The sequence below is a fragment of the Cyprinodon tularosa genome, unplaced genomic scaffold (assembly GCF_016077235.1).
Source record: "Cyprinodon tularosa strain WSP-4 unplaced genomic scaffold, ASM1607723v1 ctg318, whole genome shotgun sequence".
Classification (NCBI taxonomy): domain Eukaryota; kingdom Metazoa; phylum Chordata; class Actinopteri; order Cyprinodontiformes; family Cyprinodontidae; genus Cyprinodon; species Cyprinodon tularosa.
In genome coordinates this window covers 509,252-522,979 of record NW_024039028.1, presented here as the reverse complement: position 1 = coordinate 522,979, position 13,728 = coordinate 509,252, and the positions used below count along the sequence as shown (strand labels likewise).

Genomic DNA, 13,728 nt, shown 5'->3' with positions numbered 1-13,728 from the left:
ACGGGTCTGGGTTTGGCGGTTGCCAGGAGAACGGTACTTGTCTGACTGCATTGTGCCAAGTGTAAAGTTTGTTGGAGGGGGGATTATGGTGTGGGGTTGTTTTTCAGGAGCTGGGCTTGGCCCCTTAGTTCCAGTGAAAGGAACTCTGAATGCTTCAGCATCCCAAGACATTTTGGACAATTCCATGTTCCCAACTTTGTCGGAACAGTTTGGAGCTGGCCCCTTCCTCTTCCAACATGACTGTGCACCAGTGCACAAAGCAAGGTCCATAAAGACATGGATGACAGAGTCTGGTGTGGATGAACTTGACTGGCCTGCACAGAGTCCTGACCTCAACCCGATAGAACACCTTTGGGATGAATTAGAGCGGAGACTGAGAGCCAGGCCTTCTCGTCCAACATCAGTGTGCAACCTCACAAATGCGCTTCTGGAAGAATGGTCAAAAATTCCCATAAACACACTCCTAAACCTTGTGGACAGCCTTCCCAGAAGAGTTGAAGCTGTTCTAGCTGCAAAGGGTGGACCGACGTCATATTGAACCCTATGGATTAGGAACGGGATGTCACTTAAGCTCATATGTGAGTCAAGGCAGGTGAGCAAATACTTTTGGCAATATAGTGTATATCAAACTGAAATAGCTGTTGCAAACACCCAAATATTTAGTAATAAAAATAATTAAGATTAAAAGGGGTGCCCGAACTTTTTCATATGACTGTACCTACAGTTACATGTACGACGTCAATGTGTCAACCAGATGCAGAAGGCTGAAGGAAAACAAACATGGATGTGCTGGTTTTAGGTGGAATATCTGCTATTTCTTTTTAAAAACCAGCCAAAGGACTGGATTTGTGACTTTGTGGATGGGAAAGAGTTTCACACGTTCTTCCTGACAAGATTTCGCAAGAGTTTGATTTATCAGTCAACTCTGATTGCTATGAAACAAATCAAGAATGTTATATGTCACAGCTTGCTACTCTGATTGGCTAAAAACTCAACTTGGGACATGATTTACTCAAAACTGTACTGAATGTCCCTCTCTTTTGTGAACACTTTCAACAGGAGGCTTAGCAGATTGATACTGTGCAGAATTCAAATGTAACTAAACAGATTACAAGACAAACAAAATTCAAGTGTAACGTGCTGGATTTGCCAAGCATTTCTTTAAACCTTCAAAATATTGAGCATTTGTGGGGTAGCCTTAAAGGAAACGTGGAGGAACACAGGTCATTTAGTCAAGGAATATCCTAATGGCAGCTTGTGAAGGTCTACTGAACTCAATGCCCAAAGAGAACTTACTTAGCATCACATTTCTCTCAAATGAAGGTTGAAATCATTGAGGTAATAATGCCTATGAGATTAAAGCCATCAGCTAATAACTGGGGAGGTCAAACCATAAAGAGTTACCACCCTGCAACTTTTAGATGGATCTCTTCGACAAATCTTAACTGAATGGCTCACTGAAGGTTAAATAACATGCTGATGAGGGGATTAAGATACTTCTGGTTTGTTGAGAAAGTGATATATCAAAAAAGTATTCCACTGAATCTTAGCCGATTTCTATAAGCTTTTCTTATACTGTTCACTAGGGATGGGAATCGAAAACCGGTTCCATTCAGAACCGGTTCCGTGTGTTCCAAATCCATGGCACCATTTGGCAGCTAGCTTAACGATTCTCTTAGCGATTCCAGGCAGCACCAAAGCCTAGCGTTGGGCAGCAAGACTCACGTCACGTTTTTTACGCAAGTTACAAACATGGCATTCAGTAAGCAAGTACGACGTGACCAGGCGTAAGTCTAGAAAAGCAAAACAAAAGCGTTCAATGCGATCGAAAGTTTGGCTTCATTTTAGGGAAGCAAAAGCTTCATTAGATGTAGATGACTGTGATGGCAAGGGTAGCCTGGCTGGCTCAGAGGCTGGCAGCTTCTGTTCACTGCCTTCTGTTTTCACCGAGGCAGGCAGAAATAGAATGTCCAAGGCGAAGGTAAGGCACTCACCAAGTTAACTGTTAACAGAATCGATAAGAGAATTGATAAGTAATCAAATTGTTTCACAGAATTGATAAGAGAATAAATAAGTAATCAAATCGTTTCACAGATTTGATAAGATAATCGATAAGGACTCGAATCGTTTAACAGAATTGATAAGAGAATCAATAAGTAATCAAATCGTTTCACAGAATTGATAAGAGAATCGATAAGGAATCAAATCGTTTCACAGAATTGATAAGATAATCGATAAGGAATCGAATAGTTTCACAGAATTGATAAGAGAATCGATAAGGAATCGAATAGTTTCACAGAATTGATAAGAGAATCAATAAGGAATCGAATCGTTTCACAGAATTGATAAGAGAATCAATAAGGAATTGAATCGTTTCACAGAATCGATAAGAGAATCGGAATCTTTGAAATTGTATCAATTCCCAACCCTACTGTTCACAATGATATTTAGAAAACAAATTTGCATTGAATCGATGCATGGAAACTATATTTGTTTCTATTTAACAGTATTATTTTTTCTTCCTTTTGACGACACGCAGGGTGTAAAATCAGTCTTATAGCTTGCGTGAACAAATCCGACCAAAAGAGCAGATTTTTTGCTGATGGGGTAACTGAATATAAAAAAAGACAAAAATTCTTTGAAGAAAAATCCGTCCCTTGCCACATAATTCTTTATCTTCATCAGATGTTAAATAACATAAAAACAGTTGTCCCTGTAAAACATATTATATACCAGAAAGATTTAGGGAATTCCAGCCAGAGCAACTTACTGATCATTTTGAAGAAGTGTTTTATTGATTAGACGTTGGTGACCAGGGCGTTCTGCTGAAAGCAGAAGGAACGATTGTAGAAACGCTCAAAGGCATTTTTTATTTTATTTTTTTACATTTTATGGCGACAATTTGTTTGAAATAACATTCTCTCAACGTAACTGTTCAGAAACATTGCCTATAGTTCAAAACAGCAAACAGAAGATTTCCAGTGAAATTAAATAGTGAACAATATTAAAACATATTAGTATGATAGAGAATATATTTTTTTTGGGTCGAGGATAAACTTGACTATATATAAAATTACATTCTTTAGTGTTCTTGTTGGGTCATAATCAAGTTAATTTCCAAATATCACTTAAAATTACTTCAAAGCAAAAAAACAGAATTTGTACAAGCAGATTAAAAGCCTTCATGCATCATTATACGTCACACTGAATCAAAGTGCTTTGATGTCTACAGTCAAGCCAGATATCAAAGTTCTGCATCACAATAATAAATAAATATGCAAACCACAACATAAAAGACAGGCTTCTACAAGAAAACAAATTATAGTGCAATAGCTAATTAATGTATACAAATCAGATTCAGGATAATTTGCTTTGTTGATCTGAAAACAAAAACAGAAATCACTTTAAATCCCTTGTGTATATACACAAAATATCGCAATTAGTGTTTTGCAATAAATCATTAGAGGTGTTAACCATCAGAGGGAATTTGGGCTCGGTTTTGTTAGCCCTTTTAACACCTGCGCAAAGCTGGGATGCCAAAATCCAGTCCTCAGTGACTTGTGTCTGGCACCTTTTAGACAAGTCTCTACTTTAACACACCTGAATGAAATAATAAGGTCTTTTCAAGGACTCTGGGGAGCTAAATGTCATTTGAGGAGGTAATCGTGTCTTGATTCAGCTGTATCTAAAAGCTGCAGGATACTGGTCTTTGAGGGTTTGAGTTTGAAATCGCTGATCTAAAGGCTTCTCCATGTTGATCCTATCAGTGTCATTCAAATGACCTTAGCGTAACCACTCTAAAACCTCCATCGGCCTGGCTGAGACCTGATGAGATAGCCATCGGTTTCATGACAACAGAGTTAAGCCTCAGCGACACTAAGAACTAGAAACTAAAGGATTGTTAGTTTTCCGTTTGGCTATTCACTTTGAAACGTATAGCTTAAATAACTGATGAAATTTAAAATATCCTTTTTTTCCTATTTAATCTGCAATTACAGTAATCTGTAATTACAGCTCCCATTTCCTCTGAATGTGCCAGACGAACAAGAAAATCTAATTAACAGCCAGATGAGATGCTGAAAGTTCTCTCAACGGAATTGACATAATGCCACCTGCAAAGATTGCTTCGCCAAGATGGAAATGCAGGCCAGTGAAACAAGAGCTCCATCAAACATAGGATAGCTGTAAAGGCTAAACAGTGAAGCACTACATGATCTGAGGCATTTATTGAGCCACCTTTTCTCATCAGTAAACATTAAGGCAAAAACAAGGGTCTCATTTCTACATAGAGTCAGTTAAGTTCTTTTAGCAAATGGTATGCTTTAATAATCAATTTATCAGGATGAATCCAATCAATTGTTTCAGCCCTATTTCAAAGCAAAACATAAGCAAACAATGTCATTGACAAAAGAATTGTTTGCTACCTTCTTACAGACAAAGGACCGGTACATCCTGTTAAAAGCTGTTGTATTGAGCTGCTCATGCCATCGGCAGCAGATTTTTGTTTACCTTTTCAAATTTCAAAATCCATTTTGGAAACAGAACTGTGTTACGTCCTGTAAATACTTTGGGTAATGTGCCTTTGAATTACACTTTGCCAGCCGACAACATTCAATCTTTATTACATAATATTCCCATGTCCGCTGTGCCTTTCTAAGGTAACAATGCTGGAGGGGAAGGTCATTCCACTTCTGGACAAACTGAGATCGCTCACTGTTCAGCTGCCAATAACCCTTTAGGAGTAATCATAAGGTGGCGTCACGTCAATTCTCTGTATATCAACATGACTACCAGGGAATAAAGGAGAAAATATCCAGCGCACAGTGGAAATATTAATCTTCAGACAAGCTGTTCAATCATCTGACGCAACCTTGGCCACCATAAGTCCAATAAAGAAGGCTGCTCTTCCTTAGAAAGCAGAGAAAAGCCTGGCTCCCACAGAGCCTGATGCAAGTATGGGCTGAATGCCAACATCACAGCTGCTGAACTCAAGTACCAAATACAGAGCAGAGCATCATTGTGCAGAACCCTAAGCTCAACACCACCCAAACCAGTCGGCTACAGAGGAATGACGCCAAACATTTCCATGGACATCAGACACTCAGAAAATGCCCGGATGGAATTAATACCATCCAGCACTGGCAATAAGAGCTGTAACCTTGATTGAAGCCCTCCTTGCGAAGCAAATTAGTTTGACTACTTCAGTTTGTGAACTGATTACGTTTTCGCATCTGGATTTTTTTTTTTACTGACCTTCTAAGTACTAATCTATATCTTTCCACTTTGGACAACATAACAGAAGCCATTTAAATTCTTATTTTACAAAGCTAAAAGCAGAAAAAGAAGCTGATTGAGACTTTATTTAAAACAGCACTTTAACTATTGACCCACTTATCACCTTAATTTTAAATGGATTTTCAGGTCAATATACAGCATTTGGTGCCAGCAGGCTGCTCCTCTCAAAAACTGTAAGTTGAGATCACTCACTGAATGAGTCATGTGACCCCAAGGGCGTTACTGCAGTCTAAGCGAACAGCTAACAAAGCTTGAAGTCTTTTTTTAGGCAAACTGACAAGACACCTGATATTTTTGATTTTCTGATTGATTCAATAGGCAGATATCGCTGGATATTAGTATATGCTCTAGGAATGTGCCAACTGAGTGTCATACAGTTCCGCGCCATATAGCCTGAGACAGCAATGATGTACCCATAAGAACACTGAATTATTGGAAAACTAATTACTGCTGGTAACTGAGGGTGCACCGATTACAGCTTTCTGGGTGATTACATATTCTCGTTCTTTAATAGGCCTGGTTTTGTAGATTTCAACTGTCAAACCATCAAAAAAATTTTTTTTAAATAACTGACACTGTGTTATAAGATTACAAGAGACCTTCAATATTTGAATCAGTATCCGTAAAACAAAAATGCTCTGAAATATAAATTAAGTTTTGAGCATCGACAGTGGCTCATTCACAGACTTTTGCAGAGGTAGATAAGATCGTTTTCCCATCCAAGTATCAGCCAATTACCAACCTCAAAAAATTAAGCAAATCGAGGCTCCATCGGTCAGCTGAACAACTGGTGCACCCCTGCTAGTTACAAACAAACCTGAGGTACAGATACGCGTCGAAAGCTTAGACAAGTTCTCTGGGTGACTGTGGCTTATTGTGTAGACTTGTCTGTAGGTCCAATTCTAGCTCCTGCCTACATATGTCGATGTGCCCCGGAGCAAGGCACTTAAGCCCGAGTTGCCTTCCAATTGGCACACTGATGTTATGGATATATCAATGTTACCAATGTGAGTGCGACTGTAGGTTAAATGCAGTCTCATTCACTAGCAATGTGCGAGACATGTCCCAGGTTTTGACTAGCGCTGTATGTGTAATGAGGTTAGATGGCGTAAGAGCACAAGAAGCAGACGGGCTGGCATAGCAGCAAAGTAAATCGCAGCAGCTTTGTGTGGCTAAACCTGAAACGCTGCTTTGGTAATAGCACTACTCATGAAACTAGGCCCATCTGACAAACACAAAATTAGACGCAGCATCTAGAATTCTTGGAAACAGAAGTAGCTTTTAAGCTTTGCATTACTAAGTCACGGTCCCAATGACAACTTCCTACAAAGAAATCTTTAAAAACAATTTCCAGAGACAGACAAATAACTATTTAACAATAACAAGCCCTAAACATGCAACATACACTCACCGGCCACTTTATTAGGTACCCCATGCTAGTAACGGGTTGGACCCCCTTTTGCCTTCAGAACTGCCTCAATTCTTCGTGGCATAGATTCAACAAGGTGCTGGAAGCATTCCTCAGGGAGTTTGGTCCATATTGACATGATGGCATCACACAGTTGCCGCAGATTTGTCGGCTGCACATCCATGATGCGAATCTCCCGTTCCACCACATCCCAAAGATGCTCTATTGGATTGAGATCTGGTGACTGTGGAGGCCATTTGAGTACAGTGAACTCATTGTCATGTTCAAGAAACCAGTCTGAGACGATTCCAGCTTTATGACATGGCGCATTATCCTGCTGAAAGTAGCCATCAGAAGTTGGGTACATTGTGGTCATAAAGGGATGGACATGGTCAGCAACAATACTCAGGTAGGCTGTGGCGTTGCAACGATGCTCAATTGGTACCAAGGGGCCCAAAGAGTGCCAAGAAAATATTTCCCACACCATGACACCACCACCACCAGCCTGAACCGTTGATACAAGGCAGGATGGATCCATGCTTTCATGTTGTAGACGCCAAATTCTGACCCTACCATCCGAATGTCGCAGCAGAAATCGAGACTCGTCAGACCAGGCAACGTTTTTCCAATCTTCTATTGTCCAATTTCGATGAGCTTGTGCAAATTGTAGCCTCAGTTTCCTGTTCTTAGCTGAAAGGAGTGGCACCCGGTGTGGTCTTCTGCTGCTGTAGCCCATCTGCCTCAAAGTTCGACGTACTGTGGGTTCAGAGATGCTCTTCTGCCCACCTTGGTTGTAACGGGTGGTTATTTGAGTCACTGTTGCCCTTCTATGAGCTCCAACCAGTCTGGCCATTCTCCTCTGACCTCTGGCATCAACAAGGCATTTCCGCCCACAGAACTGCCGCTCACTGGATGTTTTTTCTTTTTCGGACCATTCATCCCAGTAGATCAGCAGTTTCTGAAATACTCAGACCAGCCCTTCTGGCACCAACAATCATGCCACGTTCAAAGTCACTCAAATCACCTTTCTTCCCCATACTGATGCTCGGTTTGAACTGCAGGAGATTGTCTTTACCATGTCTACATGCCTAAATGCACTGAGTTGCCACCATGTGATTGGCTGCTTAGAAATTAAGTGTTAACGAGCAGTTGGACAGGTGTACCTAATAAAGTGGCCGGTGCGTGTAAATCTCTCTTTTAGTTCCATGCACTTCTCTGCATCTTTGAATCTTAAGTTTATACAAGCGTTTAACAAAGCTACACGTCGTGTGAGGAGAACAGTCGAGTAAAGTTAAGCAGCAGTCATGTATGAGGTTAGCAGTATTACAACTACTGTAGCAGTTGAGTAAATATTTGACAAGGAAAAAAAAGTCGCTTACAAGCAGAAGATATACAAATAACAGATATCTCCAAGCTTCTCAGTTTACATTGTAAAACATGCAGCACGGATGCATTCCAACACACAGTATATATAGCAATGTTCAGACTAGTCTGCACTAAAGAGAAACAAAAGGGAAATGCACAAGGTGGTTTTAAGTCAACCTCTTGAATGTAAAACTATTTAAGCATGTGTTACTGTAAAATCTCACTGTTAAACGAGGTCTTCAGCAAGTATCTCAAAAGTTGAAATGGCTCTAAGTGACTTGAGAAGCTCAGGTAAAACCAAGAGATAAAAATCTGAAAATGACAATCATCAATGCTCTGCTATCATAGTTTCAAGAACTGATATATAAACCTGAATAGCCTAAAAGTTAACCAGCTAAGAAACAAGTACAGGAGTCGTACTTCATTTCAAAGCTCCAAGTCTGAAGCTGTGTTTTTCAACACTTACCATAAGAGGAGTTTAAAGCAATAAGAGAAACAAGGTTTCCTTCAAAGATTTTCTTTTTCACAGAAAACCCCCAAAATAAAGCATTAAATATGTAAATTCCTAAAAGTACCTACATTTTAAGTACAACTTCATTTTTGGGTACAATATTCTCTAGAAGCAGTGCGTTGTTTCTTATTTTGACTTATTCTGTTATTAGGATTAATCAACTGATAACATTTGACAAATTCTGACCTTTTATTTAACCAAAGGAAAGCTAACTTCGGGTCCAGCTAGTGACCAAGAGAGCTCCATGTAGATGAAACCATTAGCGCCTGTTTTAAGAGTGAATGTACTGAAAATTCACAGTACATTTTTTAGGATCACTTCAATAAGCTGAAATTTGTGAAAAGAAACATGAATGTAAATCAATTAAAATTATAAACTACAGAGAGTTTTTCGGATTATACATAGCTCCGAATTCCAAAGCTCCAAGAGCTTCATAACTGTATTTTCAAAGCCCCTGAACTCTTAAGATGCACTGAGCACCGCAGCAACAGGAAAAATATAAACAGTTCTTCAGAAAGGACTAGGTCAGAAAAACACAACTTCAATAATAAATCAATTCAGACACACAAAAAAACCTGAATATAAATATTGATGCACTTCATAAAGGCAAGAGTTGAATTTCAGTGAGTTTCCAGAGAACATTTATCTTGTAAGAGAGGATTTGTTCAAGTGTTGAGGAATTTGAGGCGTGTTGCGGTCTAAAAACCTTTCGCATCGGCAGTTGAGGCAGGATTTCCTGAGTTACTGGAACTAGTCATGGTACCAGATGCAGACAAGTTAGAACTTGAACTAAAGGTAGTAGATTTCTTTTTGGGCGGGTTCTTCAGAGTTCCTGTGCGCTCTTTAACTTTGTATTCCAGAGTGCTGTGTGGCACTCCATAAACTCCTTGAGCCTTAGAGACACTCATGCGGCCAGCCATCACCATGGTGATGGCTTCCTCCATCAGTTCGTGGTCATACTGCCGGTATCTTCCTCGTTTCTTTCTGGGTTGTTTGTCTTTATCGCGGCAGCCGTCCTCTGTTTCATCAAGTGAGGATCTGCGTGGTCCAAGACGATCAGGTAACTGGCTGGCGCCATCTGAACAGCCTTGTGCTAACAGAGGGGATCGTAGTTTGAAGAAAGATAAAGGCCTGGGAGATGCTGAAGATAAACTGGCAGTACCCTCGGTTAGTGAGGTACGCTGGCGGAGATGATCTGCCATGCTGCCCGTCTCCGCTGACACAGCTCTGTTGTGATCAGACAAGGAACGAACCTGAGGAATCCGGAGAGTTGTAGGTGATCCCAAACTGGGAGATGGACTTGTTGGTTGCAGGAGGGCATTCCTGAGCTGGAGAAATCTTTGAGGGAAGGCCTTTTGATCACTGCTTGGCTGATAGAAAGCTAGAGTAGATGACGGGAATGTAGAATCCGGGTTTTCTTCTGCTCCTCCCCCAATTTCTGCTCGCTCTGCCCAAGCTGCCACCTTCTGCAGGACGAGACGGGCTTCTCCGCCTAACGTAGATGACATTGCTCCGTGAGAGGTTGTCTCATCCCTATAGTCCCTTTCACCTTGTTTAAACTGATGCAGCACATCCAGCTTCCCATCAGTCCAGTTCTCCAGACCTTGTTGTAAGGTTTGTAGAGGTATCCCATAAAGCAAGGCAGCCCGTTGCTCCAGCAGCCTCCCTGAGCGGATATCCTTCAAAGCCTTGGACAGCAACCCCTCTGACAGCTCCCAGCTCCTCTCAATGTACTCGTTCATCTTGTGCTGCCTCCTAGGGATGGGAGGACCAAACAGCAGGGTCAGGATGGTGGTGATGAGGGGGTTTGGCTTAAGGGAGGGACAGGGTGGGGTGAAGACCAGGGGTCCACTCCTTTATTCCTTGTGTTGGTAACATCACTGCGACTGTTTCATGTATGTTCTCAGTCTGTTTCATACACTGCTGCATGTCAGTCACACACACACACACACCAACACTGTCTTTGTTTGTAGGAAAGCTTCTTCACGTCCAGGTGGGACAGTCTGAATGGCATACAACCCCTGTAACTTTCAGATATGCAGGGACTTTTACATGTTGGTCGTAAAAAGTTCAGAAAGAAAGTTAATTCGTTGAGAGGCACTGCAATGATGTCCTTACTGTCTAATCCGGGGCTTTTTGTTAATGGTGAAGCCTTTACTGTGACGTTACCGCTCAAGAGATAAAAGAGTCAACCCCATCGAAAGACAGCAGCAAATTTAAATAAAAGCTGCTTTTTACATTGATTTGCACAAGTACTCGCACCCTTGTAATGTTTTTGTGTGATTACAACCCCAAATTTCACTCTATATTTTAATTGCAAAGTAATAAACATAATAAATGTGCAAAAAGGTTCAATAGATTTGGATACCTTTCATAAACCTTCAACAGGAAGATTCATTCAGCCAAAGAGCTACCGAATGGGTGATTAATCGTAAATGGTAATCGTGAAGTTAAAGGTAAATAAATAGAATTTTAGTATTATAGTATAATTTTTGTCTTGCATTGACTGGAAAGAAGATTAAAAGATCATCAGCACCAGTTTGGTTAAATACTCAGGTGTAATGTCTAATACCCAGGTATTTTTGAAAACCAACATTTTTTTGTCCTCATCAGTGTATCTTATTTGGTATCAGAGAACTTTAAAATAATAAACATCAAAAACTCTTACCCTGAGGCGCTGTGATTGGATGTTGATATTGCAGAGCTTGCAGAGTTCCGGTTTGAGAGATCTAACACACAATCTTTAAGGACACAAAAACAGTTTTTGATTTTAGCTTTGTATGAATTCTTTATTTTAAGAACATTCAACAGTGTTTCACATTATCTTGAGTGTAACTCACTTGTCCTGTTCACTGTGAGATCCAGGGGAGCATCTGAGGTCTCTGACAGTGGAGATGAGGGTCTTGTAATGCCATTTGTGGTGGTAGGGAGCAGGCACTTGGATGCATACTCCTCAGCAAACTGATGAATAATTTTATTCATCAGCTCCTGAGCAACCAAAGGTATCTTGGGATCACAATCCAAGGTCACATCTGAATCACAGAAAGGGTAAGATGGAGAAGAAAGATAAGATTAAATGCATTTTAGCTCACAATTTGAAAATGTCCACGATAAAGCAAAGACATGAATTCAAAGGCTACTTAAAGCTGAAAACCACACGTATTTGCTTATCAGCATATCTAAGGACTTTATCAATGATCAATTATAACATTTTTGAAAATCAACAAGAACAAAACAAGGTAGCAAGGCATCAATTTTTGACCAATGGGCACTTTTCAGGTCATGAATTAAGGAGCTTATCAATTGCTTATACACTACTCAAAAAAATTAAAGGAACATTTTGTAATCAGAGTATAGCATCAAGTTAATTAAACTTCTGGGATATTGATTTCAAAACAGGAATTATTTTACAGGTGGGGGACACTGACATTTTTTCCCCTCCTCAACTTTTCTGACTCTTTTCCACCAGTTCTGCATTTGGCTAGGGTCACTGTCACTAATGTTAACATGAGGTGCTACCTGGACCCTACAGAGGTTGCACAGGCAGTCCAACTCCTCCAGGATGGCACATCAATACATGCCATTGCCAGAAGGTTTGCTGTGTCTCCCAGCACAATCTCAAGAGCATGGAGGAGATTCCAGGAGACAGGCAGTTACTCCAGGAGAGCTGAACAGGGCCAAAGAAGGTCTGCAACCCATCAGCAGGACCGGTATCTGCTCCTTTGTGCAAGGAGGAGGAGCACTCCAAGAGCCCAAGGGTCTGGAGAAGCCGTGGAGAACATTATGCTGCCTGTAACATCGTTACATGACCGCTTTGGTAGTGGGTCAGTGATGGTCTGGGGGAGGCATATCCATGGAGGGGCGCACAGGCCTATACAGGCAAGACAACGGTACCCTGACTGCCATTAGGTATCAGGATGAAATCCTTGCATCAATTGTCAGACCCTATGCTGGTGCAGTAGGTCCTGGGTTCCTCCTGGTGCACGACAATGCCCGGCCTCATGTGGTAAGAGTATGCAGGCAGTTCCTGGAGAATGAAGGAATTGATACCATTGATTGGCCCCCCATACTCGCCTGACCTAAATCCAATAGAACACATCTGGGTCATTATGTTTCCATACATCCGACGCCGCCAGGTTGCACCTCAGACTGTCCAGGAGCTTAGTGATGCCCTGGTCCAGATCTGGGAGGAGATACCCCAGGACGACATCTGTCGTCTCATTAGGAGCATGCCCCAATGTTGTCAGACATGCATACATGCACGTGGGGGCCATACAAATGACTGAATATCATTTAGAGTTGATGCAATGAAATTTCAGCAAAATGGACTAGCCTGCCGCATAATTTTTTCACTGTAATTTTTGGGGTGTCTTTGAATTCAGCCCTCTGTAGTTTGATTATTTTCATTTCCATCTAATGATGTGGCATCCTTTAGTTCCTAATACATCATTTTCAAAGTGTTCCTTTAATTTTTTTGAGCAGTGTATTATACACAGAACCCCATAAAGTATTTTCTGCATCCTTGTTGCCATTAAACAGAGTACAATAACAATGCTTGTTGGATTTTGTTCCAGCATGCTTTAGTATCGTTACTCTTCAGCCACCTGCAGGGTGTGTCTGCTTAGGGAACAGCAGCACCCTCTTCTGAATGAAGGGGAACAGCAGTTTAACCAGGCATTATCAATAGTTTTGCACTGATGCCATTTTTTGGCCCCGATACAGATACCTGATACCTTCCGTGCAGTAATGGCTGATACCAATACCATATGTTCGAAATTAATGTGTGTGTTTATATATATACTACTAAGATGTAAAATAATTGCTATCATGGCTTTGTCAAGCTGCTGCCTACCTTTGTGAAGCAGAAAAAAGACTAATACAAAGTGAATCCAGTAGAACCTTTTATTGCCTACCTGGAATGGGTGACAATTAGGGCTTGATAAAAAAAGAAAAATGGATTCAATTGACTTCGAATCGATTCCTTTACATTTTTGCAATATCGATGTCTAGCGAATGAGATCAATTAGTTTTATAGTGACGTTCACATTCCAATGAGCAGGAAAGATGCACTCAAGATGACTTCAAGCCAGACAGCTGCAAATATAGCCAATAGGTTGACTGAAGACATTAACAAATGGAGGCTGACCAG

At 40.8% G+C, this 13,728-nt stretch overlaps 1 protein-coding gene across 6 annotated transcripts in view; it reads right to left on the bottom strand.

The window, feature by feature from the left end:
- lcorl (ligand dependent nuclear receptor corepressor-like) overlaps nt 1-13,728 on the bottom strand; it is a 33,823-nt gene that overhangs the window by 7,096 nt on the left and 12,999 nt on the right. For 5 of the 6 annotated variants that reach the window (XM_038292779.1, XM_038292781.1, XM_038292780.1 and 2 more), the window contains exons 5-6: nt 11,420-11,611; nt 11,248-11,320 (exon numbers count right to left, since the gene is read on the bottom strand). In XM_038292779.1, coding sequence (XP_038148707.1) covers nt 11,248-11,320; nt 11,420-11,611 — 265 coding nt within the window. Of the gene's footprint in view, nt 1-7,894; nt 10,335-11,247; nt 11,321-11,419; nt 11,612-13,728 lie in introns of those variants that run through there. The other variant, XM_038292782.1, reaches the window with a different exon arrangement.